This window comes from Dasypus novemcinctus, chromosome 22 (genome assembly GCF_030445035.2).
Source record: "Dasypus novemcinctus isolate mDasNov1 chromosome 22, mDasNov1.1.hap2, whole genome shotgun sequence".
NCBI lineage: Eukaryota > Metazoa > Chordata > Mammalia > Cingulata > Dasypodidae > Dasypus > Dasypus novemcinctus.
In genome coordinates, this window is record NC_080694.1 from 63,799,323 (window position 1) to 63,825,854 (window position 26,532).

The window sequence follows — 26,532 nt, forward strand, 5'->3', positions numbered from 1 at the left end:
GTCTGGCCTCCCAGATATCAGTGATAGTTTGAGGAGCTAAGAAATAAGGCTTTCTATGTGCGCCTCTTAGGGCTGGCACTGAGCTGCATAGGCAGCTCTTCCCATGGGAAGACAACATGAGGCTGTCTCTGATCCCAAGGAGCATCTTCAAGGGATGTGTCTGGCTACTGGGAAATATGAGTACCCAGAACTGTTGGTACTTTTTTATCTACCCTATTGAGAAAACAAACTTTGTGGGGTATTAAGTTGACTAACAGGGTGGACACCTGGATCAGAGAAAAAGATAGCTTTCTTGGCCCTTTTTTTTCCAGGTCAATAGAGTATAGCCCAAGGAATCATAAAGCATGTCTGAAAAACTAATCTAGAAATGTTACAAAAATTCAGCTTAGAAAACTTCTATTTCGTTCCTATTCCTGTTCCTGGGCAGTTTCTGTCATTTTTAACAAGGTTTTCTCAACTTCAGCAATGATATATTGGGGTGAATTTGCTGGCCTTTATTGTACAAAAGGATACAGTGCATTGTGGACTGTTTAGCAACATCAATTGGCTTCTACCCACCAGATGTCTGTAGCCCCTTCCCCACATCTCTCAGACATGAAAACCAAAAACGTCTGTAGACATGGCTGGATGTCTCCTGGGAGGCAAAATCACCCCTGGTTGAGAACCAATGATTTAAACCAAGCCGATTTAATATACTAATTAAACGTGAAAACACTTATCAAAGATCTATTTCATGCAGTCTTTACCCATCTGCCCCGTGTAGCCATTCCTCTAGCACCTAGTCAGCCCAATCAGCCAAAACTTTTTCCTGGGCTTTCAAAGTCTAAATGTCCATATGAAATCTTAGTTACCTCGTTTTCAACGTGAAGTATAATGACGCACTCCTCTGCCACCAGTGGTATTGCTGGTAGCATTGCCCAAGGACATCGGCCTTCCCCCAAACCAAGAGAAGGCTATTATGATGAAAGCATTACCTTATTTCATTTTGTAGGGCTGAGAATGGTTAAAAAAAAAAAAAAAGTATAGTGAAATTACTGAACTACTAAAATACAGGGGCTCCAAGTGATGAATTACTTTTCAATATCTGTAGAGCAGTGAAGAAAATTATATCATAAAGGAGTTTAGAGAGTGTGGGCTATTTCTACACAGCAGTAGCTCTACAGGTATTCTTGAGGTATAACTTTTTTACAAGTTCTCTTTTTCCAATTAGTAAGTTCCTTGAAGGTCAGAAAATGGTGGTTGGTTTTTTTTTTTTTTTTCCACTTGGCTTTTGTACCTAATGAATGTCTGATACATCATAATGCACCCCATCAAAGCTGACTGACAAAACAGTGCTTCTTTAGGATGAATATAATAGAGAGTCTTAAGAGAGAAATAAAGCAATAGAAAGTCTGTAAAGATTGAGGGTTCAGAACTATTGAGTGTACAAAGGTTGGGAGGGTCCTGGGAAGGAATACAGTACTAAGTTCCCTAAATTGTTTTGAATGTGACTTAGCAATATTAATATATTTTACAAATGCCACCATTACATGTAAAAACATACTTAATACTTAAAGTCGCAGTAATGAAACAATACATAATCTCATTGTGAGTGATGAATTCTGACATTTTCTTTTCTAAACACTTCTATTTCACTTTTTAAAACCCGGTGATGGAGGATAATGGTGGCTGCCTAAATCTGTGTTGTCAAATAAATCCTCCAAGACTACTGAGCAAGGAAATAAAACTACACAAAAACTAGGCTCTTAAGATAACTAGAAGACAGAAAATGCCTAAAGTTGAAGTTACCTATAAGTATAAAATGAAAAACCACCAAAATACTCCTCTGGCAAGCCTTTGTGATGAGAAAGGGCAGTGTGTGAAAAAGTTTATAGAAGAGAGGAGAGGGGAACTAAGCAGTGTTCCCAAAACTGCTGTAAAACCACGACCAGATTAAGGAAGTCCACCTTAGGTATGAAAACATGGAAGAATATGCTGGTGGCTGAGAGTGTTGATTACAGACAGGGGCTTAAAGGGACATGCAATTCAAGGTGGCATTCTTTAAATGATAGCTTTTGATGTGGAGGTGAAGGCGAAAAAGAAAGGAAAAGTGTAGAGAAAAGGATAAAGAAGTAAAGGGGGGATAGGGAAAACTGTGTCTGAGGGAGATGTATATGGGAACTTCCTACTTTCTGCATGATTTTTCTATAAACCTAAAACTGCTCAATGAGAGAGAGAAAATATTTTAAATAATCCTGCAAGATTAACACACAAAGAAATCTCAAAGTCAGAAATCACACAATTTCTCTTTGTACTATGCACAAAAAATAAAAATTCACTAAAGGAACTGGAGTTTGATCTTGTACACACCTCAAATTTATAAAATAAATAGAAAAGGGACTGATATGTCTACACAAAGTAACTACAGGGAAAAAGAAAATCAGAACTAAAGCAACTCAGCTAATAAAAATCACTGAAACCACTACCACCACACACACATACACAAAAAACAAAAAACAAAAAAAAACCAAAACCTTAAAGTAAAAATAAAATGAAGCACAATACTCAAAGGTGAATTGAATATCTCAAGTAAACAAACATTGGGAATATGAAAAAAACAAAAAAAAAAAACACCTTGAAACAGAAACTCAAAGGATGGACAAAAAATGCCAGAAAGAAATGATAAGATGAAAAGAAACCTGACTGAACTCATGAAAGAAATGGAAGAAAAAGAAAATCATTTCAGAAATGAGCTCTGTATTAAAAGGTGCTGTAGCAGTTTGCTATGATTTATGAATTCCAAAAGAGAGATAGATTATGTTTGTAAACTGGTCTGTTCTCTGGACATTATACTCTTTGAATGATTTAAATTCAAAGGCTTTACATTTACTTCATTAAATCAAAATTAGGGCTTTGATTCAACCACGTCATTAGGATGTACAGGGTTGAGTCCCTGCCCCCTTGTTAGGCTATATAAAAGGACACTCAGTTAAGGAGACAGAAGCAGGTATGGAGAAAAGAGAGAGAGCTCCATAGACATGGAAGATGACTTTGATCCAGAGGCCTGGGGAAAAGAGACAAGCCATTCACCTGATAGTTTGCAGTTGAAGAGAACAGAGCAGCTGAGACCTATGTCAGCCTACAGCTGAGATGGGAAGAAGGCTGAACCCTTGCAGATATTGCCTGCCATCTTGTGTCAACACGTGGCAATAGACTTTGGATGAGAAAATACCTCTTACTGTAACCTGGAGTTGGACTCTTTAGGACTTTGTAACTGTAAGCTTTTATTCCAAATAAATACCCTTTATAAAGGCCAACAGATTTCCTGTACTTTACATCAGCACCCCTTTTACTGATTAATACAGGTGCCTAAGGAAGAATAGCCTAAATGTAAAACTTAAAAGGTGCACTGAAGGAAGTGAACTTGGCTCAGTGGTTAGGGCGCCCCGTCTACCACATGGGAGGTCTGCAGTTCAAACCCTGGGCCTTCTTGACCCATGTGGAGCTGGCCCATGCACAGTGCTGATGAGTGCAAGGAGTGCCCTGCCACCAGGGGTGTCCCCTGTGTAGGGGAGCCCCACGTGCAAGGAGTGTGCCCTATAAGGAAAGCCACCCAGCGCAAAAGAAAGTGCAGACTGCCCAAGAATGGCGCCGCATGCACAGAGAGCTGACACAACAAGATGATGAAACAAAAAGAAACACAGATTCCTGGTGCCGCTGATAAGGATAGAAGTGGTCACAGAAGATCACACAGTGAATGGACACAGAGCAGACAACTGAGGGGGGAGGGGGAGAAATAAAATAAAAATCTTAAAAAAAAAACCAAAAAAACCCAAAATACATTGTTAAGGAACAGTGTTGTGTGTTGAAGAATTGTATGCAAATTCTACACATATGCATAATTGTTTTGTAAGTTCACAACTTCTGTAATAAAAATATAAAAAATATATTGTTAAGGGAATGAAAAGACAAGCCACAGACAGGGAGAAATATTCACAAATCCTCTCTCTATTTAAGGATATATAAATTCCGTAAGACAACAAACATCTCAGGGGAAAATGGACAAAAATTTGGACACTTGAGCAAAGGAGATATAGGAATGGCAAATAATCACATGAAAAGATGCTCAATATAATTAGTCATTAGGAAATGCAAATGAAAACTACAATAATGGGAAAGTGGATGTAGCTCAGGTGACTGGGCTCCCGCCTACAACACGGGAGTTTGCTGGTTCAGATTCTGGTGCTTCCTAAAGAAGACAGTGAGCCAGCAGCAGGCATGGTAAACTGACACAAGAGACACAAGAAGAAGAGACATGTATTAGTCAGCCAAAGGGGTGCTGATGCAAAATATCAGAAACTGGTTGGTTTTTATAAAGGGTACTTATTTGGGGGTAGGAGCTTACAGATACCAGGCCATAAAGCATGAGTTACTTCCCTCACCGGAGTCTATTTTTACATGTTGGAGCTGTAGTCAGATTGGCCTTGGTAAGTGTAAATCCATGTTGCTGAGCCCATGCATAACCTCTATCCTTACCACCATGGCCATTTTGTTCATGAGCCCAGTGGGCAATGACCAGAATTGACTAGGGAAAAAGGCCAACTGGTATCCACAGAACAGGCCTTCTTATCCAGTTGATTAGATCTTCCTCTGCTGAAGTCACCCTTTGGTGAACATTCATGTGGGACACAAATATCTTCATGTTTCTTGCCCATGTAGAAAGCTCTATCCACATAACTCTTCCTCAGACATCTCTGTCACCAATTTTCCAATCATGTTCCTTCCAAGTCCCTGACCATACAGCCAAACCATTGGCAATAGCCCATGAATCAGTAAACAAATGCACCTCTGGCCATTTCTCCTTCCAAGCAAAATAAACAACTAGGTGCACTGCTTAAAGTTTCACCCACTGGAAGGATTTCCCTTCACCAGTGTCCTTCAGGGATGTCCCAGAAAGGGGCTGTAGTGCTGCAACTGTCCTGTTGTGGGACCTGTATTATTGTGCAGAACCATCTGTAAACCAGATGTACGTTTTCTCTTCCTCGGTCAACTGATTGTAAGGAACTCCCCAAGAGACCATAGCTAATGGGCTGGGAAAGAGAAGGTAATGTGGCAGAAGTGAGGCCATGGGCATTTGGGTCACTTCCTCATGTAACTTAATTGTACCTTCAGGACCTGCTCAAGCCCTATCTTGTATATATTACTTCCAATTTATGATGGAGTATAGCTGTGTACATCCAACTTTATGGCTTGGTGGGTCAGATAACACCCAGCTCATGATAGGCAACTCAGACTTCAGGTAGCTTAGTGGCCCTCAGTTAAGCACTCAGTATCTACCAAGGGCCAGTAACAGACCAAAAGCTGTTTCTTCAAAGGAAAGTGGTTATCTACAGAGGATTGCAAGTCTTTGCTCTGAATTCCTAAGAGTATGCATTGTGATTCTCATATAGGGACCTGCCAAATTCTCCAGACAGCATCTCTATCTGCCACTGGCATGTCCAGCACCTTTGGATCTGCTAGATCATATGGCCCAAGGGGCAGAGGAGCTTATACAGCAGCTTGGTTGTGTTGCAGAGCCTCCTTTTCTTCCTGGTCCCTACTCAAAACTCCCAGCTTCTTTGGGTCACTGGTGTATGGGCTGGAACAGGATGCCCAAATGAGGAATATGTTGCCTCCAAAATCCGAAGAGGCCAATTAGGCATTATGACTCTTTTTTACCTGTAGAAAGAGCCAGATGCAACAGTGTATCCTTCACCTTAAAAGGGATATCTCAATATGCCCCATACCACTGGATACCTAGAAATTTCCCTGAGCTGGAAGACCCCTGCATTTTTGTTGGATTTAGCTTCCATTCTCTGACACATAAATGTCTTACCAATAAGTCTAGAGTAGTTGCTACTACTTGCTCACTAGGTCCAATCAATTTATCATCAAAATAATGGACCAGGGAAGTGGACTTGACCCAGTGGATAGGGCATCCGTCTACCACAAGGGAGGTCCGTGGTTCAAACCCCAGGCCTCCTTGTTCCGTGTGGAGCTGGCCTATGTGCAGTGCTGATGTGCTTAAGGAGTGCCGCACCACACAGTGGTGCCTCCCACGTAGGGGAGCCCCACATGCAAGGAGTGCACCCCATAAGGAGAGCCGCCCAGCACGAAAGAAATTTCAGCCTGCTAGGAATGGCATTGCACACATGGAGAGCTGATGCAGCAAGATGATGTAACAAAAAAGAGACACAGATTCCCGTGCTGCTGACAACAACAGAAACGGGCAAAGAACATGCAGCAAATGGACACAGACAACAGACAATTGGGGGTGGGGGGGAAGGGCAGGAGGGAAGAGAAATAAATAAAATAAATCTTAAAAAAAAAAAAAAAATGGACCAATGTGATGTCTTGTGGGAAGGAGAGATGTTCAAGGTCCCTGCAGACTCTTTTATGACACAGGGCTGAAGAGTTGATATATTTCTGAGATAGGACAGTGAAGGCACATTGCTGGCCTTGCCAGGTAAAACTGTGTCTGGTGGTCTTTGCCAGCAGCAATTGAGAAAAAAGCATTTACCAGATCAATAGCTGCATACCAGGGGATGTGTTTAATTGCTTAAGCAATGATACTACATCTGGAATGACAGCTGAAATTTAAGTCACCACCTAGTTAAGTTTATGATAATCCAGTGTCATTCCCCCAAGATGCATGTTTTCTGTACAGTCCAAATAGGAGAGTTGAATGGGGATGTGGTGGGAATTACCACCCCTGCAATTCTTCAAGTCCTTGATTGTGGCACCAACCTACAATCTCTCCAGGAATCCAGTATTGCTTTTGATGTACTATTTTGCTAGGTAGGAGCAGTTTTAGTTGGTCCCACTTGGCCTTTCCTACTGTAATAGCCCTCATTCCACAAGTCAGGGGACAATGTGGGGATACTGCCAGTTGCTGAGTATGCCTATTTCAGGTATGCTTTCCGGAAATGGGGAAATAACCACAGAATGGACCTGGGCATCAATTGTGAGACGGATGTGAGTTAAAGCTCCATCTATCATCTGACCTCCATAAGCCTCTATTCTGCTTGGTGGACCACAGTGAACTTTTGGGTTTCCTGGAACTAATGTCTAATAATCCCCAAAATGTCTGATTATTTCCTTTTCCCCAATCCAGTTACCCTGGTAAAAGGCCTCAGGTCTCTTTGGAAATGGCTGGAAGAAAGATAAGCAGTGTAAGTATTTGGCAGTGTAACATGGTCCTTCCCCAAGGGAACCCGGCATACCCTTCATTCAAAAGGCTCTGCATCTGTAAACTGACTAAAGTCTGGGAATTAAAGAGTCATAACTCTGTTTTTGTAATTCAAATTAGACTTGCATTCTCTTGACCTAGAAGTCTTTTGCTTATAATGATCAAGTAAGAATTTTTAGATGGCACTTCTATTTTACTTCTAGGTACCCCATGGTCTACTAGCTAACACATAGTTTCTGCCAATCAGGCTATTTGTCTGCTGTCCATTGTGGTAGCCATGCCTACCTTGTCTTTGGCTAGTAAGTACTGCCGCTTGTTTTCTGCCAATCTGGGATCTGATCATCACCATTGTGTTTAAGGATCCAAGTTCAATGACAGCAATTCCCACAGTAATATCTGACCTATAGAGAAGACATTCCACAGAGCTCTTCAAGGAAGATGGAGTTAGTCTCACAAACTTATTCCTCACAGTCCTGCTGAAAGGTGTATCCCCTGGACATTGCTGGGGTGGGTGAGTGGGTCTTACATGATAAATCCACTTTAACATCCCAATCTCTGTAAGCCTTCAGATCCCCTCGTGTACATTATACCAGGGCAGTTTGAGCATTTCAACATCATCCTTCATGTATGCCACCTTTTGGCCCATGTTTCAGCCAACTACCAAAAGAGCCCTTTAACTCATATCAGTAAGTTCAGTCAGATCCAGCTTTATATTCCTTCCACCATTATACCATACCCTTAATATCCATTCCCACATATAATCCCCTGGTTTCTGTCTATATAAGCTGGAAAAATCATGAAGTTCTTTTGGAGTATAGTACAACTTCTCATGAGTCATACTTTGTACCTCATTTCTGGGGCCTGTGGAACTTCAGTCTAGTTATAGGTCTGGAAGGAAAGAGCAGTGATGAGTCATGAGAATTAGAAGTGTCTTGCAAGCCAACTACCTCAGGACATTCATTGCATTGCAGTTTCATCTGGTGAAACAGGGTTAATCTATTCAGAGAAGAGAGGGCTGTTTGCTCAGGGGAGGTGGTTACAGGTTTACCAGGCACAGCAGGGTTAATCACTTCAGGTGGAGGCTGGATGGCAGATTCCTCAGGGCAGACTGGAGGTTGGGTGGCTTGTTCTTCAGGGCAGACATATCAGGCAGATTCAGCAGAATCTAGGGTTTAAATGCTCCCCCCCCCCCTCCCACTATCAACCTATATGCCCCCATTCCAATTTTCAGGATCCCTTTACTTTCTAATCAATGCCCTCACTTCAAGAGCAGACACCATGCAAGGCTGGGACTTTATTTTATAATTCAGTAATGTGCACAAGGAGACTCTGGGTCTGGTTTATCAGAAATTTCAAGTCTGCAGCTATACAAAATAAGATTCTTTTTGGGCACACATAGAAACATTCACATCCTTCATGCAGTGCTTAAGTTGCAAATTTGAAGCCTTGAGTTCATTCCTTTTATAACTGTATACAAAATATTTAGGAACAACCAGCCATTATCATACCTTTTAACTCCATTAAACTCTCTTAAAGTGTTTTAGTTTGCCAAAGGGCTGCTGATGCAAAGTACCAGAAAATGTGTTGGCTTTTATAAAGGGGGTTTATTTGGGGTAAAAGCTTACAGTTCCAAGGCCATAAAATATACAAATTTGAGTCACCATAAGGGGTACTTTCTCATCAAAGCCAGCTACTGCTGATCCTGTTGTCCAGGCACTTGGCAAAGCAAGATGGCCACCAATCTCTGTTGAGGTCTCTGGCTTTCTGCAGCTATAGGCAAACCTGATATAGGGCTTGTCTCTTACCTGGCCTCTCTCTCTCTGGGTCTCAGCTTCTTGAGCCTCTCAGAGGCTTCCCTCGGCTGTGGGCAAAATCTTTCTCACATGGCAGCATCAAACATGGCTTCCCCCCTCCCATGTCTGTCTCTCTGTGTCCATTTATATTAGATCCAGCAAGGGGGGCAGAGACTCAACTTGAGTCATGCCTCACTGATGTAGCCTAATCAAAACCCCAAAAAGTGATCTTAGCGAGTAGTCTAATCAAAATTCCCTCAACTGAATTTAATGAAATCAAAGGGTATCACACCCAGAAGAATACTTTACAAACATAATCTTTCTCTTTTTGGGACTCACAAAATCATCTCAAACTTCCACAAGTGTCAAAAACACTCCTATCCAGAGCCTTGCCTCTTATAAGCATTTGAGTAGCTGTATCCAATGGTGATAATTTGCTTATCTCTATTGCCAACTCATGCCTTGAGCTATCAGTGCCATCCTGATTACTAGAAAGTCACTAGTGTCTTTGAATCTAATCAGATTAGAGAACCAATTTCCCAAAACCCCAGAACCAATTCAGATATCTCATCCTTAAGATTCTGCTTCTTAAGAATGATTCCCAGTACCAAAACAGAATTAGTCAGGGTTCTCTAGGGAAATAAAATCGACTGCAGATATCTGGAAAAAATATGAGATTTTTATAAGAATTGTCTCATGCGACTGTGGGCATGCACAAGTCCAAATTCCATAGGGCAGGCCACAAGTTAGGAACTATGATGAATATTTTTGATGAATTCTACCAGAGAGGCTGGCTGGTTGAAGTAGAGGTGGAAATTCTCTCTTCTGATTGCTGAAATCACTACTTCTCCTTTTAAATCCTTCAACTAATTGGGTAAGACTTCTCTCATTGTTAAGGCAGTCCCTTCAGTTGAATGTAGATATAATCAGTCATAGATAAAATCAACTTACTAATGATTTAAGTCCACAAAATATCCTCACAATAACAATCAGGGCAGTGCTTGCTTGACCAAACAAGTGGACACCAAAACCTAGCCAAGGTGACACATGAACTTAACCATCACACTGGACAAAATGCATACTATCCTAAGCAAATAAAGACCAAAATTGACCTCCGTTATAAAGACAAAGTAGAAAAAGTCAGTTTTTGTAGAAGAAATAGAGAACATTACCAAGGAACTAGCCCAAAGAAAAGCATCCAGAAGGTTTCACATCTGGATGATAATCTAGTTCCAATGTTTTGTTAATTGTTCTAGAGCAGTAAAAATGAACAAAAACTTCTTCATTCTTTTTATCAGGCAAGTAAAACACTGTTATCTAAACCTGAAAATGTAGTACAAAAGACTTATCACATGACTACTGATGGAAAACATGCTAAATATTAGCAAGTAGAATCCATTATCATATCTGAGAAAAGAATACACCATGACCAAGGGACATTTATTCCTGTAATGCAATGTTAGTTCACTATTAGTAAATCCTTTTATGTACAAGATAGTAAGTTAAGGGAAAAAATAATGTGATTTTCATAATGCTGGAGGGAAAAAAACTATATACAGAATGTAGTTTGTTTTAAAAAGTAACTGTAATACCCATGCAAAAAAATTTAGGGATATACAGCAGATAAATCCCAGGATTCTGAAATCATCACTGTTAAGTAACTTCTGTATTTAGTGATCTATTATAAAATATATAAGCCTCATTCTTTTATGCAAGGGTAGAGATTGGGCTATTTTATCAAATTGCTTAAGGTTATCTTTTAAAGATTTTCCCCTTTTATTCAACAGGCTTTAGAACTGAAAAGGATAAATAAGCAAGTTACTTATAAGTATTAGCCTTCACAATGTTATATACATGCTTTCTATAAAAGAAAGTAATTCTACATGGTCTTGTGTTGAAGGACCTTATGAGGCAGTCCCAAAGTGATGAAAGTATTAAACATTTTAATGATGTTGGTTCTTTTCACCACTTATTCAAACTTTATACATATGATTTTTGTATCCTCAGGTACACATACAAGCCTATTTAGCCCATGAATATTATAATATTTACAACAGTATATACCAATACTATGCTTGCTGAGTGAATTAAAGATATGACATTAGAGCAGGCATGGAGGAAATAGTATGCCCCTCAATATACATATAATCATCCCACAGACAATATCCAAAGTCCAGGGATGCAGGCACAGTTTATTTCAAAACTCTTGGTTGCTTATATTCATAGAAAGGAAAAAGAACTTCTGGCCTTTCCTTTTCCTGATCTGAGGAATTCATTGAATGTTTTTCCTGGCTAATATGGGCAATTTGTAATTATACCCATTCCCTATGCAACTTGCCCATTTACATTCCTTAATTTTTCAATATTGTAAAGATTCTGGGGTTGAGGCTTGTATTAGTCATCCAAAAGGGGTGCTGATGCAATGTACCAGAAATCTGTTGATTTTATTTGAGGTAGAAGCTTACAGTCACAAGGCTGTAACGAGCACAACTCAAGGTACTGTAAGAAGTACTCTCTCACCCAAAGTCATTGGCCATGTGTTCAAGCAAGACGGAGGGCAATGGTCTGTGAGGTTCAGCCTTCCTTCTTCCTCTTACGGCTCCCTGGTCCCAGCTTCCTCTGACCTCAGCTGTAGGCTGACATAAGAATCATCTCTCTCACAGGGGCTCGTTTCTTTGCTCTGTTCTCTTCACAAGGTCAGCTGTAGACCACCAGGCTCATCTCTCTTCCTGGGGCCTCTGCCGTGTCTAATGAGCCACCTTTCTCTGCTATATCTTTTTCTGTGGGAGTGCCTGCCCACCAAGAGGGTGGGGATTCAACACCCTACTGACGTGGGCAAATCAAAACCCTAATCTTAACTTAATCAAGTAAACATAACATTCAAATTTAATACATCAGGTTTCATGCCCAGAGGAACTGACCAGCTTACAATCAATGTATCTTTTTGGAATTCATAAATAATATCAAACTGCGACAAGGTTTGAGCTTTGTCTACACAACTTCCCAAAATCTTCATTTATAAGAGTGCCTTAATTATGGATGCTCCGATGATCAACCTCTGTCTAAAGACTTTTCTTTAAATTTTTTTTAAAAAAGGTTTTTATCTCTCTCCCCTTCCCCCCCGTTCTCTGCTGTCTGTGCCCATTTGCTGTGTTCTTTTGTATCTGCTTACATTATCCTGTGGAAATGGGAAACTGTTGTCTTTTTTGTTGCATCATCTTGCTGCGTCAGCTCTCCCTGTATATGGTGCCACTCCTGAGCGGGCTGTGCTTTTTTCACACAGGGCAGCTCTCCTTACAGGGTGCACTCCTTGCACATGGCACTCTATGCAGGGGTGCCCGTGTGGCACGGCACTCCTTATGTGTGGCAGCACTGTGCATAGCCAGCTTACCACATGGGTCAGGAGGCCCTGGGGATTGAACCCTGGACCCTCCATATGGTAGACAGATGCTCTATCAGTTGAGCCCCATCTGCTTCCCTAAAGATTTTTCCATGTTCGTCACACTGGTAGGTTCTCTTCAGTGTAAATGTTGAATAAAGCTGGTGATTCTATGGAAATGATTCCCACATGCATCACATTGGTAAGACCTCTTTCAGTGCATATTCTCTCTGGATGCACAGTCCGGACTTTTGTGTGAAAAAAGGCTTTTCCTTCATTCTTCCCACAAGGCTCTATAAGGTTTCCTTGATCAATGAAGGACTCCTCAGTTACCATATTTATAGGGTCTCTCTTTCATGGATTCTGTGATGTAAAAGAAGGCCACTATGGCTAAAAACTTTCCCACAGTCTTTGCATTGATGGCATTTTTCATTCTGGCATATTTCCTGATGGGAAGGAAGGGACCCACTATAAACATACCTGCTGCTCTCAAAGAGATTCTCTTCAGCATGGACTCTCTGATACTGAGTAATGACTCTCAGTAACTATGACTTTTACTACACTTACTGCACCCATAGAGTTCTATAGAAATCTGCCCACAAGATTCAGAATCTTCAGAATTTTTGTGCTGGAGTTCTTATTTTCATTCTCAGTAACACTATCTAAAAAAATGCAGACAATTTGAATGTCAGTTGTCTCTTCTGCTGAGATAATGAGATGATGAGGAACAAAGTGAAAAAAAAATTTTCACTTTACCAAAAGGGTAGTTTTTCTGTGTCTCTAACCTGGCATCCTAATTTTGTGAAGTGCCTAAGGGTGGTGATAGGGGCATCCAGTCTGAATGAAAAAAGGAGACAAATGGACAGAAAGATACTGGAAGAGTATGGGTGTTTTCTCACAAAATGTGATAAAGAATCAGGAAGGTATAATAAAAAAAAGTCAAGATATCAGTTTGAATTCCAAACTGAGAAACGGGGAATGCCATGAAATCAAGACAAAGTTTAATTTGCTAAGCATAGTTAAAAGAACCATTTACAACTACTGAAACATACCTAGGCCACTACTGTGGACATATGAAATGCTCAATAAATGTTTGTTGAGTGATCAATAAACTATGGAATATGATAAAAGTTAAGTTGAAGCAATAGGTGGGTTAATGTCAAAATACATACTATTTTGATGGGGGAAAATCAGTAAACTAGAAAAATTGCAGTGTGGAAAATGACTTTTCCAGGTAATGTTCAGGACTAAAACATAAAAAGAGGGCAATACTTTTTTAATCTAAAGGAGTTTAATAGGTTAGAGGGGAAAAAAACACCTCACAAATACAGTGAGAATTTCTACCTAAAGGATCAGGTATGATAAGGAGATGGGCAGTGGCAGGGTTTCAACAGAGATGACACTACTACTGAGTTTTAAAGAATTTCCCTTGAGAGGTTCTCCTCTTCTGCCATTCTCTCCAGAGATCCTTTCTCATCATCTCATCTGTTTTAAAAGCAATATTCTGAGATACGCTGAGATTGGATCTTAACAGGCTAAAACTGAAACCCTTGGGATTCCAAGGTACTATCTCTACCATGAGCATATATTTCTATCCTTTAGCCTGGGACCTAAAGGCAACGGGATAAAGTTGGTTTTGGAATTCGAAGCTAAATATTCAGTAAAAACATCCAAAAAAAAAAAAAAAATCCTCCAGTACAGAAAGTTTCAGAGGTGCACATGAATTATCTGGGGAATTAAAGCTCATGAGGGAGATACTGGGTTATGACTGCACATACATCTGATGTATCCTAGAGTTCAGTTTTGCTGCTTTCTGTGCTATTCTCGAAGCTTTCCACAAGTCAAGCCACATGATTGTTTCAATCCTCCCCACCTGATGGCTTGTCCTTCAAGCTGTCTCTTCAAATCTTCCGCAAGATCAGGGCCTCCTCTCCACATTCTGGATGGTATTATCCTACCGGGTCTGCAGCTTCCTAGGCAGGGTCAGGCCTGCTCCAGCACCTGCTCCTTGGTATGTACTTCTGGTCTCAGCAAATGGGGGCTCCCTGAGTTTGCTGAGAGCCCCGTGAGGTCCGGGTATCTATCTCCTGGTAGTCATAACTGAAAGTTTTGGGAAAGGACAGCAATTTCTTTGCCAGCCTTATTCTTAGTCCCAGGCACAGTCCTCTTCCTCTATCATCACTTTTAGAGATCTTTCCTGCAAGAGGACTGCCATTCTGGAATGAGAGAACTCAGGAGAAGGTTCACTCCAGCTTGGGGTTCACACTGATTTTTCAGTATTTCCTTGTAGCTAGTCTTCTTCCTGAGGCATAAAATAATACCATTAAGAGAAACCCTAAATTTTGTTTAGCTCTTTTACCCAAGAAATTACTTACCTGCACAACGCACTGAATGAAAAAGAAACTGTCAGGAAGCTAAATAAATTAGGAGATAGTGAGAGTGACTTTGCAAATTGTTAGCTAGCTTCACCTGATGAAGTCTTTTACTTCCTAAATGTATATGTCACCAAAACTTGAAACACAGACCAGGAACCCTTTCCCTTCAGCTCTCCCCCCTCAGAGAATCCCATATAAATGATAGGGAAAAGAAAAGAAGAACATGAGAAATGAGAAAAAAATAGCAAGAGCTAGTATTTATTTAAAGTTTACTACATAATCATTTAAGTACTTTCATAATTCCCACTGACAAGGGGCACAGAGAGATTAAGTAATTTGGTCAAAATCACACAACCAGTAAGTGGACTCCACATCTTTCCTTGAACTTTTAGTGCCAACTTACCTACTTTTGGGAATTCATGACATCCCCCCCCAAATGAACTCAACTTACCTTTTCCCAAACTGGGAACCCAAACTTTCCTTTTTAATAGCTTCCTGGTACCTCAGATCAAAACTTGGAGGCCATTCTTAACTTTCCCCTACTTCTCCCAATCATCAGACCCCAACCTCACTGGGTGGAACTGGACACCAGGTTCAAACTCGGGATCCACAGACCTACGACCACGATTGCCTCTAAACATACCCCACAGACCGAAATGGCCCACTGCTGTTACCAGCAGCCTCAGCCTTGGTTTTCTCCTCTCTGTGGTTGCCTGGCAGTATCCCCACCCCTACTGAGCAGCACTGGCTTTGGCTGTGTTGTCAGGTAACCCCAGGAATCAATACTTAGAAGCTGGAACATGCCTGGTGCGGCTGGGGATCTGCCTTCAAGATGCAGAACTTCACAAGAGTTGCTCCAGAGAAATACAGTGGGTTCCTAGTTATCTCTGAAAACTGACAGAAGTAAAGATGAAAGGCAGAGAAATCTCTGTCTTCCAGCTTGGGCGATACTTGTGCCCTGCCCATGCTGTTCCTAAGTTCCCAGGGCAAGAAAGTTAAAATAAGCCTGAATGTTAGCTTTTTTCCAAGGCTGGGTGGACTATGCAGCAGCCCTGGGAAACCTGTAGCACAGGAACAAGGGCTGAGGCATCTTGAACCAAGGCATCTGAGAGAGCCCATGGTAATCAACAGTAACAGTTACAAAGTACTGACCATGTGCTAAGCACTGTTCCAAGCACTTTACATCTCATTTCATTTAGTGCACATAAATGCCCAATGAGGAAGGTACTACCATTACTGTTATTTTACTTATGAGGAAACTAAGGCATAGGAGGTTACTTTGCTTGCCCAAAGTCACTCAGCTAGTTGTGGCAAAATGAGATTTGAACCCAGAAGTTGGCTTTAGAAGCTGTGTTCTTAAACTCTGCCTCAGGAATAAATAGGGAATTTGGACAGGAAGCTATAAAGAATCCCTAAATTGCCTCATTCTTGATCAGGGATGAAGTAGGGAGATACCTACTCCTAAATCCTTCCTTGAATTAGTCAGAACTGAGGCACTAGATTAAAAAGTGGGGCATACATGGTTACCTAATCAGAGAGGAATAATGAAGATCTAGACATAAATCAGAGGTTCCAAATGGTCTCAACTCAGGAGTGCTTCTCTAGACAGCCAGGACCTGGCCAGCTGGCTTAGAAAGATGCCTGGCAGCAGCCAGGTTCCCCAAAGCGCCCCTTGAACTGTGGTGGGCGCAAGCTTTGGGAACTTCGACTGATGGATTTTCAGACCCAGAGCCTGTCTTTTTTAATGTGTATGATGAGAATCAACTGTTACCATGAAATCAAGGGAAAACTGCTGGCTCTCAATGACAATCTTACAATGGGAACTGAGGAGCTAAACAACAGAGAAGTTAACGTTTACTACGGTCAGTTTCATAAAAATCAAATTATATATATAAAATCAAAATTATATATGCAATATATTACATATCATACATAACACATGTATATGCATACCTATATAATTTATAAACATAGAATATATTAAAATATTATCTGTGTATAAAAATAGTGTGAGAACTCTACCAATTACACCAAGAAACATCTGGAATGAGAGGATCCAAAGAAATTTAAATAAAACGATGAACTTCTGGAGAGGCTATGAGAACTTTTCAATGTAAAAGGATTAAAGTTGAGAAGAGATTCAATTAAAGGCCAAAAAGTCTTCGATGAGATTTGGCCAGTGTAAGCATTAGCCCTAATTCATATTGTCTAATTCATATTATCCCCAGGTTGAGAAGGACTTGTTCAAATTTGAGCCTTGTGGAGTCAGGAGGGGCACCATTTGAACCATAAGAGGCAAATCTTAAGCAAATAAAAGTACTAGTTTATATAAGTATCTACATTATTTTTTAACCCAAGAAGCAATACTGATGACAAATATAAAATCACTTTTAAAAACTTGTTGAAGACAGATCCATAATGGGTTATAAACATTTGGGGGATATATTTCTAAATCATATGTATTAGACAAGGCAGCCGAAAATCCTACTGTCACAGACAGAAAACTGCAGAGTGGATTATGGTTCTAAACCAAGGGGGTGCTCCTTTCAGACAGAGCCTATTTTTAAAAATGGAATGTCTGCTAAGGAAACCCTCATTGTGCAGACAATATGAATTAGGGCTAATGCTTACACTGGCCAAATCCAAGATTTAGTAGGCAGAAAGGGTGATATTACCTTTGGTTGGACCCCAGTGCTCTGGGTTTCACTACAGAAGAGTTGAAAAGTTTCTACAGATAATTACTGAATAAACAATACCACTGTGACAAATGGTTTGTGCAAATGAAACAGAGGAAATGTAGCACAGAGGGTAAAAGTGTGGGCTCTGGAATGGTGTTTCAGTTCAAATCTTGGTTCTACCACATACAAATTTTGTGACCACGTGCAGTTTTCATTTACCAATTTCAGTTTCCCTAGATGAAATTGGGAATGCCTGGTCCTTAGTAAGCAGTTAAATCATATATTATTACTAAAAATCCTTTTCTAGATTTCAAAAGTTGTCCAATAATGGCTTTGTTCTGTCCCAATTCTACAATCGATAAGCATCCTTCTACAACAAAAAGTTCTCCTACTACAGTCCCTCCAGCAGGTCATCATTTTTAAATTTGGATTTCTTAAGATGCTCTCTAGTCCCCAAAATTTCAGGGTATAATTGTTAAGAAGTTCCGGCTATTAATGAAAAAGGCTACTTCTGTACTGAGCACAGGAGTGCAGAGCTCTTCCAAGTTCTTCTATCTCAGCACTTTCCACCTCCATCCTCACCATACAGCTGAAGTCTCTCAAATTCATAGCTCTGCCCCATCATTCTCCTTTCCTATCACACACTTTTAATTTTTTCCATCTTCCTTCCCTTCGCATTCCCTTTCCACTGCATTCTCTGGAATACCCACTTGATTGTCAAATCACTTTTTGATCCAAAGCCCATGTTCAAGCTCATTTCACTTTTCATTGCTTTAGCAACTTGGCTCTCCAAGATGCTTTCTGCCTTAAAAACCCAATATCTTGTTTACCTTGAATAAATTAAAAGAGAAGCCAGTCAACCTTATTATCAACCTTAATGACATTTTTGAGCTGCTGCTTAATGCTTTGGCATTTGAGTTTTACACCCAGTTACTCGTAGCAGGCTGTTATTCCTACCTTGGAATTAACTTTTATATTCTTCCTTTACCTCCTGCCTATTATTATTGTTGATTTCAAAATCCACCCAGGTAAGCTGTTCCAAAGGTTCCTGATTTCAGTAAAATCTTTCTGGATCACTCTAGGCAACAGATCTGTCCTTAGGAATTTTTGCACTTATTGTCTGTCAAGTGCAACTTTAATTCTACACTACTGTGGGCATCAATTCTACTGTCCTATAGTTTTATTTATTTAAATATGTGGATCATATGTATTTCAAATTAGGTTGTAAACTCTGAGAAAAGGAATCTGTATTATGCTTGTTCCTCACTTGTACCTAATATAATAGGTAGTACATAGTGGGTTCTTTATAAAATAGCTGAGGTTTCCTTATAGCATGTGACTGAAGATTTGCCCCGAATCATTACAAAGCTAGTATTTCTCTCCGGCCCTGCACCTGTGAGACAGCTTCCCTGTAGGCATCACATACAAACAGACTTTTCTCCTTTGTGGATAGTCTGATGTTGATAGAGAGCTGTGTTTTGCCTAAACGATTCCCCACACTCTTTACATTTATAGGTACCATATCTATTATGGATTCTCTGGTGTTTACTAAGATCTGACCTCTGTCTGAAGGCTTTGCCACACTCATCACATTGGTAGGGTTTCTCCCCAGTGTGGATTCTCTGATGCTGAACGAGACTGGTGATTCCTCGAAAGGCACTCCCACATTCATCACACTTGTAGGGTCTCTCTCCAGTGTGAATTCTCTGATGTTCAGTGAGGACTGATCTTTGAGTAAAGGCTTTCCCACACTTATCACATTTATAGGGTCTCTCTCCAGTGTGAATTCGCTGGTGTTCTATAAGGCTTGTCCTCTGAATAAAGGCTTTTTCACATACATCACACTTGTAGGGTTTCTCTCCAGTGTGGATTCTCTGATGCTGAGTAAGGCCACTCTGACTGAAGGATTTCCCACATTCCTTACACTGATAGCATTTTTCCTTGTGGTGGATTTCCTGATGGGAAACAAGGGATGAATTATATACAAAGGCTTTTCCACACTCATTGCACTCATAGGGTTTTGCCCCAGTGTGAACTCCTTGATGCTGAGTAAGTACTGAACGCCGACTAAAACTTTTATTACACTGAGTACACTGGTAAGGTTTGTCTCTTGAGTGGATCTTAAGATGGTGAAAAAGGCCTGCTTTCTGGCTAAAGGCTTTGCCACACTCATTACAATGGTAGTGTTTCTCTCCTGTGTGAAGTCTCTGATGTTGATTAAGAGCTGACCATCGGCTGAAGGTTTTGCCGCACTCGTTACATTTATATGGTTTCTCTCCAGTGTGAATTATTTTGTGCCGAATAAGCACCGTTCTTCCACGGAAAGTTTTTCCACACTCTTCACATTTGTAGGGCCTGTCTCCGGTATGGATCCTCTGATGTTCTATGAGGCACGAGTGCTGCCTGAAGGTTTTCCTACAGTCATCACATTCATAACATTTTTCTCCTGGACAGATTCTCTGGTGTCCAACAAGATCTAAGTTCTCAGTCAAACTTACTACATTTTCATCACATGCAGGCTGTTTATCTTCCATGGGGTACCCAGAAGGTTCTTCTGTATTTTCTTCAGGTTCATGGGTTTCTCCATGCCTGGCACCCTGGGTTATCTCATTTTCAGATCTGCTAGTCTTATTCCTATATGGTTCCATTTCTTCAGAAACTTCTTGCTTTAATGTTAAATTCCGGTGTTCATTTCCAGTCTCAACATCTGAAACTATAAAGGGATCACAAATGTTATCTAACTTTCTTGGGACAGTAAACAGAAACTTCATTAGAGGACATAAAATTATTCAAATGAAAAGTAAAATAAGAACCCTGAGTTTCAACATGACTCTAAAATGGCATTAGAATATAGGGTAAATATATGAAGTCCTCCAAAAATTGTTAAGGAGAAGACCAATAAATCAATAGGAAATTGAGCAAACTTTTTTTGGTAAACCAAAAAATTGATGGTTTCCAGGAAAGGAAATATAATAGCTCTTAAACTTAGGAAAAGATGCTCTAACTTATAATAATAGCATGGTAATGGGAGAACAAAATTAAACGATTCTGAGATAGACTATTTGATCCATCAGAGTTGCATAAACAATTTGATAGAGCACTGTGTTCATGAAGTGGACACTACACATTGCAGGTGGGAGTATAAACTGATATACCACTATGGAGGATAATTTGACAGTATCTATCAAAATTATGAATGTATATAAACTTTGACTTAATAATTCCACATACAAGAATTTACGCTATATGGTTTATTATCACAGCACTATTTGTAATAGTTAAACACTGGAGACAAATGTCATCAGTAGCTAAATTGTGTGGCCCACCCATACATTTTTATATAAAGCAGCTGTTAAAAAAATATTTAAATGTAAGATATTACTATCTATGTGAAGAGAGGAAAAATGTATTTGTTTCACTATGAAAAATATCCTTTTTTAAAAAAAGGGAAGATACCTAAGATACTAATAACAGTGACAACCAGGGGGAGAAGACCATACGGCTGGGGAAACTGAGTGATCTAACTTTTCATTGTATAATTTAAAAATATTTTGTTTTAAAATTATATGAATTTGTACCTATTAAAAAACCTTAAAAAGAAAAAAAATATTGAGAAAGTAGATATAAGGAAGGGTCTTTCACTCACCAACTTTTAACATTTTACTATATTTGCTTTAGTACTCTTTCTGTTTTATAACTGCACACGCATCTTTTTTACTCTGAACATCTCAGAGTTAGCAGTAAAAATTATGGGCAAAGACTAATGAAAGAGAAGGGTTACAATCAAAGTAAAGACAGTGAGTGACTGTGTCTGAGGATAAAGGCTAGAAACAGCAGGGAAGGCAGCACAAAGGAAGATAACTATAAGAAGGACTAAATTCAGTGGTCTCAAATATAATATAGTGAGAATATGGAAAAATATGACTATAAAGAGTAAAAAGAATTGAAAAGTGACAAGCCAGGTTGAGGATATAGTAAAAGTCATTAGCTTACTAGAGGCCTTCCTGACTTTAGTGATCACAGAGAGTACTGAGTACAAAAGAGGCCAAAATGGTCTCTTAGCCCTCTCTTCCCTTGAGTCTTTTTTTTTTTAATTTTATTTTTTAATTATCTTTTTAAAAGTTAATAGATCACACAAAACGTTACATTAAAAAACATAAGAGGTGCCCATATACCCCACTCCCCACCCCCATCATTTTTTAAATTGCATTTTTTTGAAGATACATAAGATCTCAAAAAGTGCTACATTAGGGAAGTGGCTGTGAGTCAATCAGTTGGGCTCCTGCCTACCATATGGGATGCCCTGGGTTGTAAAGGCAGGCTCTAGAGCCACCAGCCTGCACGCACTGCGGAGAGCCAACTCAGCAAGGTGACGCAACAAAAACACAGAGGAGCACGCAGCTATTGGACACAGAGAGTAGACAGCAAGCAAGCCGCGGGTGGGGGGGGTGGTGGATGATAAAAAAAATGTTAAATTAAAAAATATAAGAGGTTCCCATATACCCCACATACACCCCTACCCCACTCCTTCCACATCAACAATCTCTTTCATCACTGTGGCACATTCATTACATTTGGTGAATACATTTTGGAGCACTGCTGTACCACATGGATAATAGTTTACATTGTAGTTTACACTCTCCCCCAATCCACCCAGTGGGCCAAGCAGGACATACATTGTCCAGCATCTGTCCCTGCAGTACCACCCAGGACAACTCCAAGTCCCGAAAATGCCCTCACGTCACATTTCTTCCTCCCTCTTCCAGCCCTTGGCAACTACCGTGGCCACTTTCTCCACATCTTTCTTTACCTTGTTCCTGCTGGGTCTCAAGTTCTGGAGATTCACACTTTAGCTGAGCTTTCAAGGCCTGGAGGAACACACTGGGTGCTTGTTCTGTTCCTAGAGTTGCTATCTCCTGCAAGAACATTTCCTGTTCCTCAGTGTGGATTGAGACCTGAGGAAAATGAAATATAGCTGAGAGACTTGCTCTGAAAACAGAAAATAAAAGGGCATACAACTCATGGCAGTGGGAAAAAGACCCATGCCCAGCTCTCTTAAGCTTGAAACGACCTTCCTCCCAAATATCAGTCTATCATAATCCTACCCATTCTTCAAAGCCAGTATAAATGCTGCTTCTGCTCAGAAACCCGTCCTTCCCTATCTGGGAGTAAAGTCTCCTATTCTTAACTCTTAAGATATGCTGATTGTGCCACTTTTACTTCTTTGTCTTATATTCACAGAAGTGGAGAATGAAACAGAAAACGAAAAGGAAGTAAAAACAGGTGGGAAGGAGATAGAATTAAGGTTAAATAAAACAGAGTAAAGAAAAACATGAAAGGGAATAAGTACAGGAAAATGATGGAGAGAAATGATAAAAGCAGAGGGGAACAAAGAAGAAAGAGGAAGAAAGAAAGGATGGGAGAAGGAAGGAGAAAGGAAAAGAAGAGAAAAATCTCTACCATATTCATTTTAGAAGCTATTCTTAATACTTTGGGCTCTTCTGAAGTCTGATCTCATTTCTCTCTGGGTAGCTGGTATTTCCTACTTATCTAAGATGACAATTATGCAGAGTTTACTTCTTCATCTATCCTTTACTTTTCTTCTTCTCGTCTATATTAAAATGTCCCTTCTATTACCAGGCTCATTTTTCCACTTTTGCCTTCAATCCCAATCCTTTTTGTTTCCCTTTGGCCCTTGCTCCCTTAACTAATCCTTTAGTTGGCAATTTTGATCACTCTGTTGCTCCCACTACTCCATGGGCCCATTCCCTCTTGCATTGAAAAATAATAGGTTTTCCCAGCATGGTATTGTGAAAAGTAGTACTTGGAAATACTCTACTTACTCACTGTTTCTTAGTTTAGTAGGCTTGCGACCTTGGGCTAGTTATATAATTTCTCTAAGGTTATTTACATCATGTATATAAAGCACCCAGTACAGGGCTTTGGTGTACAGCAGGTCCTCCAAATTACTCCTGTACCCCTTTCAATGGCTACATTGAAACCATAGAAATACCTCTAATTCTCTGACACAGTTTTGTTGTATGGGGCTGTCCTGTGCATTGTAGGATGTTTAGCAGCATCTGTAACCTCTACCCACTAGATGCCAATAGCACCTCCCCAAGTTATGACACCCAAAAATGTCTCAAGACATTGCTAGACACCCTCTGGGACATGAAACTGCCACTGGTTGAGAACCATTGTCTTATATCAATATTAAAACAAAACAAAAAGGTCCTATATAATTTGGTTCTCTTTTACATCATGAGGTTAGTAAAGTTCATTTAGATTCAAGGAGAAAAGATTTTACAGAATAAAATCTAAACTTGAGGTTGATATTCAAAGTCCTGCACACTCTATTCACAACTCTACTAAAAATTTGCTTTCCAGTTTAACTGGGCTTTCTACTACTCAAAGAAACATGAGACTACATCTCATCACGCTGAGATGAATCTGATTTTTACATCTTTTAATAATTTAATGCAGCTGGGGGCAGTGGATATATCTGCAAAACCTACTTCTTAATTATTTTTATTGTACAACAGAAGTGATGCCTCTTTTAAGAGGCTGCTGCCTACTCTATTATCATCTTCTCTCTGAACTAGAAGACTTGTTTTTAAACTGAGCAGTATATTAATTAAACAGAATTTTTCACCTTGGTACAGAAATACAAGATTCCTGTGCAGAAAAGGTACAAATAAGTAGGACTACATTAACCAATTTTCCATGACACTCAGGCCTCCTTTCTGAAGCGCCAAAGTGTTAAAAACATGCTTTGTGAAACAACACTGTTGTACTTCACTCTGGCTGAGGAGCAGACAATTGATCTTAAACAGAACCTTATCTTTTTTCTCACCTGATATCCCGGCTCATCCAACTCTCTTTCTAAATCCTCCAACATAGTCACTGCCTCCTCTCCACTCACTGGGTGATGCTTCCGTACCCAGGCCTGTAGCTCTTCAGGAAGGATGGTCAGGAATTGCTCCAGCACCAGCAGTTCCAGGATCTGCTCTTTGGTGTGGGTCTCTGGCCTCAGCCATCGATGGCAAAGTTCCCTGAGTCGGCTCAAAGCCTCACGGGGTCCAGATGTCTCTTGGTAGCAGAACTGCCTGAAGTACTGACGGAAGACCTCTCCACTAGGGGAGCTATCCTTTTGAAGGTTCTGATCCTGTCTGATCGTATATTTAAACTCCTCCACCTTTTTCTCCTCCTCCTTGATCTTTACTTCCAAGAATTCATTCTGGTCCTTGAGTTCCTGGGCAGTCCAAGGAGCTGCCATTGCAGCTGTGAAAAAGCTTTAATAGTATTTCCAGCAAGATTTCCCCTGAAAAGTTTCTTCCTGGGTAGAACTAAGGAGTAAGGTATCATTAATAACACAAACAACATCAAAAACAAAAATTGCAAATTCTAAGAATTTAAATATTAGCTTTGAAAGCCTACCTCCAGGTTAGTTTATTATACTCAGAGAACTCTTCTGAGAGAAAAGACTTAAGAATAGGCTAAGTTAAAGAGAAAGGTGACAAGTTGTTTCAGCACTTTAAGAAGAGTAAAAACTCAGTAGGAAACTTATTTCTATCTACTTCTAAATAAAGGACTAATTATTGAATAAAATAAACACTCAGAGAAAATAAATAATTATAATAAAGTGGAGCCATCCTTGGTTAATTTTTTTTTAATGTCCAGATGCCTGGTGTAAACCATTAAAAGCAGTAAAGTCACACGAATTTATTTCCTCAGTGACCTAATTTCTCTGCTCCTTATTTTTCATTTATAAAACGAAAAGGCTTGAGAAGTTTCTCTCTAAGGCCCCCTTTGGCCCTCGCGTTGTGTGATTGTAAATCTTAAGTAATGCTATCCCCAGGAGAGTCCAAAGGATGCCGGTCAGCGTCTGTGACCCCGAGTGTCAAAAACGTCGGGAGACGCCGAACCCGACAGGGGTACACGCGGTACAAGCGGAGGCAGGGGTGGAGGGAGGCTTAGGGCCTCCCGACCGAACCCCTCCCCGGATTCTGATGCACTCTTCAGGGGCAAGGGGTTGTTTTCCGAGGAGACGGAGCTTTCCACGGAGCCGCCCGGGCGGGGGAACACCCGCATCCGCCCCACCCGCGCCCGAAGGTCTGCAGCGGCCCAGGCAGCGGGAACACGGCAACTCTTCGGCTGCCCGCCCGCCGCACAGGCCTGCCCACGGCCAAGTGGCCAGCGAGCGGCCCCTCCTCGAGGACGAAGCGATAAGTCCTCCAACACTACCCGGAGCAGCCCACAAAGACAGGAAACGGACGGGCGTGGCGCCGCGTGCACTTCCGCGGCAGCTCTAGGAAGCGCGGGCGGAGGGACGCGGCCAACTCGGTGGTATCCTGGCGCCGCGGGAGGGGCGTGCCGGGCGTTCTCAGGCTGAGGCCAGAGGGTGGCGCTTTCGTGTCTCCCGCCGTTCCTTTACCCCGCCGTCCTTTCTGCTTCCGCGAGCCGGGTGAGCTGTTGAGGCTTGCAGACCCATTCTGAAGGTAGGCCCATCCTGTTCCTCCTCACTGCCACTTTAATTCGGGGTTCTGCATCTCTGAGGTTCGAGCTGGGATCTTCTCCTGAGGTCCTGCATGGACCCAACAGCGCCTCCCGACGGTGGAGGGTGGGACTTCTACCTCTACGCTCCTCAGAGGTCCACCTGCTGGTTCCTGGCGGCTTTTCACCGTCAGCGGTGCTCGGGATGCTCACGTTTATATGTATGAAAACCCACGGAATTCAGTGGGAAAACTATGTCTAAAGAATAATTTAGTACAATGACAGTATAAAATGAATACACTGAAATCGATAGCCTTCAAAAAGCAAGCAAAAAACCCCATATAACCAGGGATAACATAATAGAAGAGAATTCCATATTTATAATAGCAACAACAACAACAACAACAACAATAAAATACTTAGGAATAAATTTATCTGGAAATGTGCAAACCCTATAAGGGGAAAATTTTAAAACACTTGTGAAAGGCCAAGTGTAAATTTAAATAGAAAGCGGTCTGTTCTTAGACTCAATAAAGATGTCAACCCTCTCTAAATATATATGTAATTATAATACACCAGTAAAATACCAGCATATATTGTTCCAGAG

At 40.7% G+C, this 26,532-nt stretch overlaps 1 protein-coding gene across 4 annotated transcripts; it reads right to left on the reverse strand.

Moving 5' to 3' along the window:
* Window positions 1-8,488: 8,488 nt before the first annotated feature.
* Window positions 8,489-26,282, reverse strand: ZSCAN12 (zinc finger and SCAN domain containing 12). 4 transcript variants are annotated; one of them, XM_058285385.2, is made up of 5 exons: window positions 24,870-26,280; window positions 24,286-24,778; window positions 22,243-22,387; window positions 18,993-20,145; window positions 8,489-14,681 (listed from the first exon to the last, which is right to left on the reverse strand). In XM_058285385.2, exons 2-5 carry the CDS (start codon window positions 24,706-24,708, stop codon window positions 14,564-14,566), a joined length of 1,839 nt encoding a protein of 612 aa, XP_058141368.1. In that variant the 5' UTR covers window positions 24,709-24,778; window positions 24,870-26,280; the 3' UTR covers window positions 8,489-14,563. The 4 variants fall into 4 exon arrangements, with proteins under 4 accessions (XP_058141368.1, XP_058141367.1, XP_058141366.1 ...); XM_058285384.2 differs by having other exon boundaries at window positions 24,286-26,280; XM_058285383.2 differs by lacking the exon at window positions 8,489-14,681 and having other exon boundaries at window positions 14,986-20,145; window positions 24,870-26,282.
* Window positions 26,283-26,532: the final 250 nt, after the last annotated feature.

What these genes read in the sequence shown, in the direction of transcription:
- ZSCAN12 (XM_058285383.2), bottom strand. Translation starts at nt 24,708, where the DNA reads ATGGCAGCTCCTTGGACTGCCCAGGAACTCAAGGACCAGAATGAATTC. An exon ending in TGGATGAGCCGGGATATCAG is followed by an intron (nt 22,388 to 24,285) that starts GTGAGAAAAAAG and finishes CATTTTCCTCAG; the next exon opens with GTCTCAATCCACACTGAGGA. An exon ending in TGAGACCCAGCAGGAACAAG is followed by an intron (nt 20,146 to 22,242) that starts GTAAAGAAAGAT and finishes ATCCCTTTATAG; the next exon opens with TTTCAGATGTTGAGACTGGA.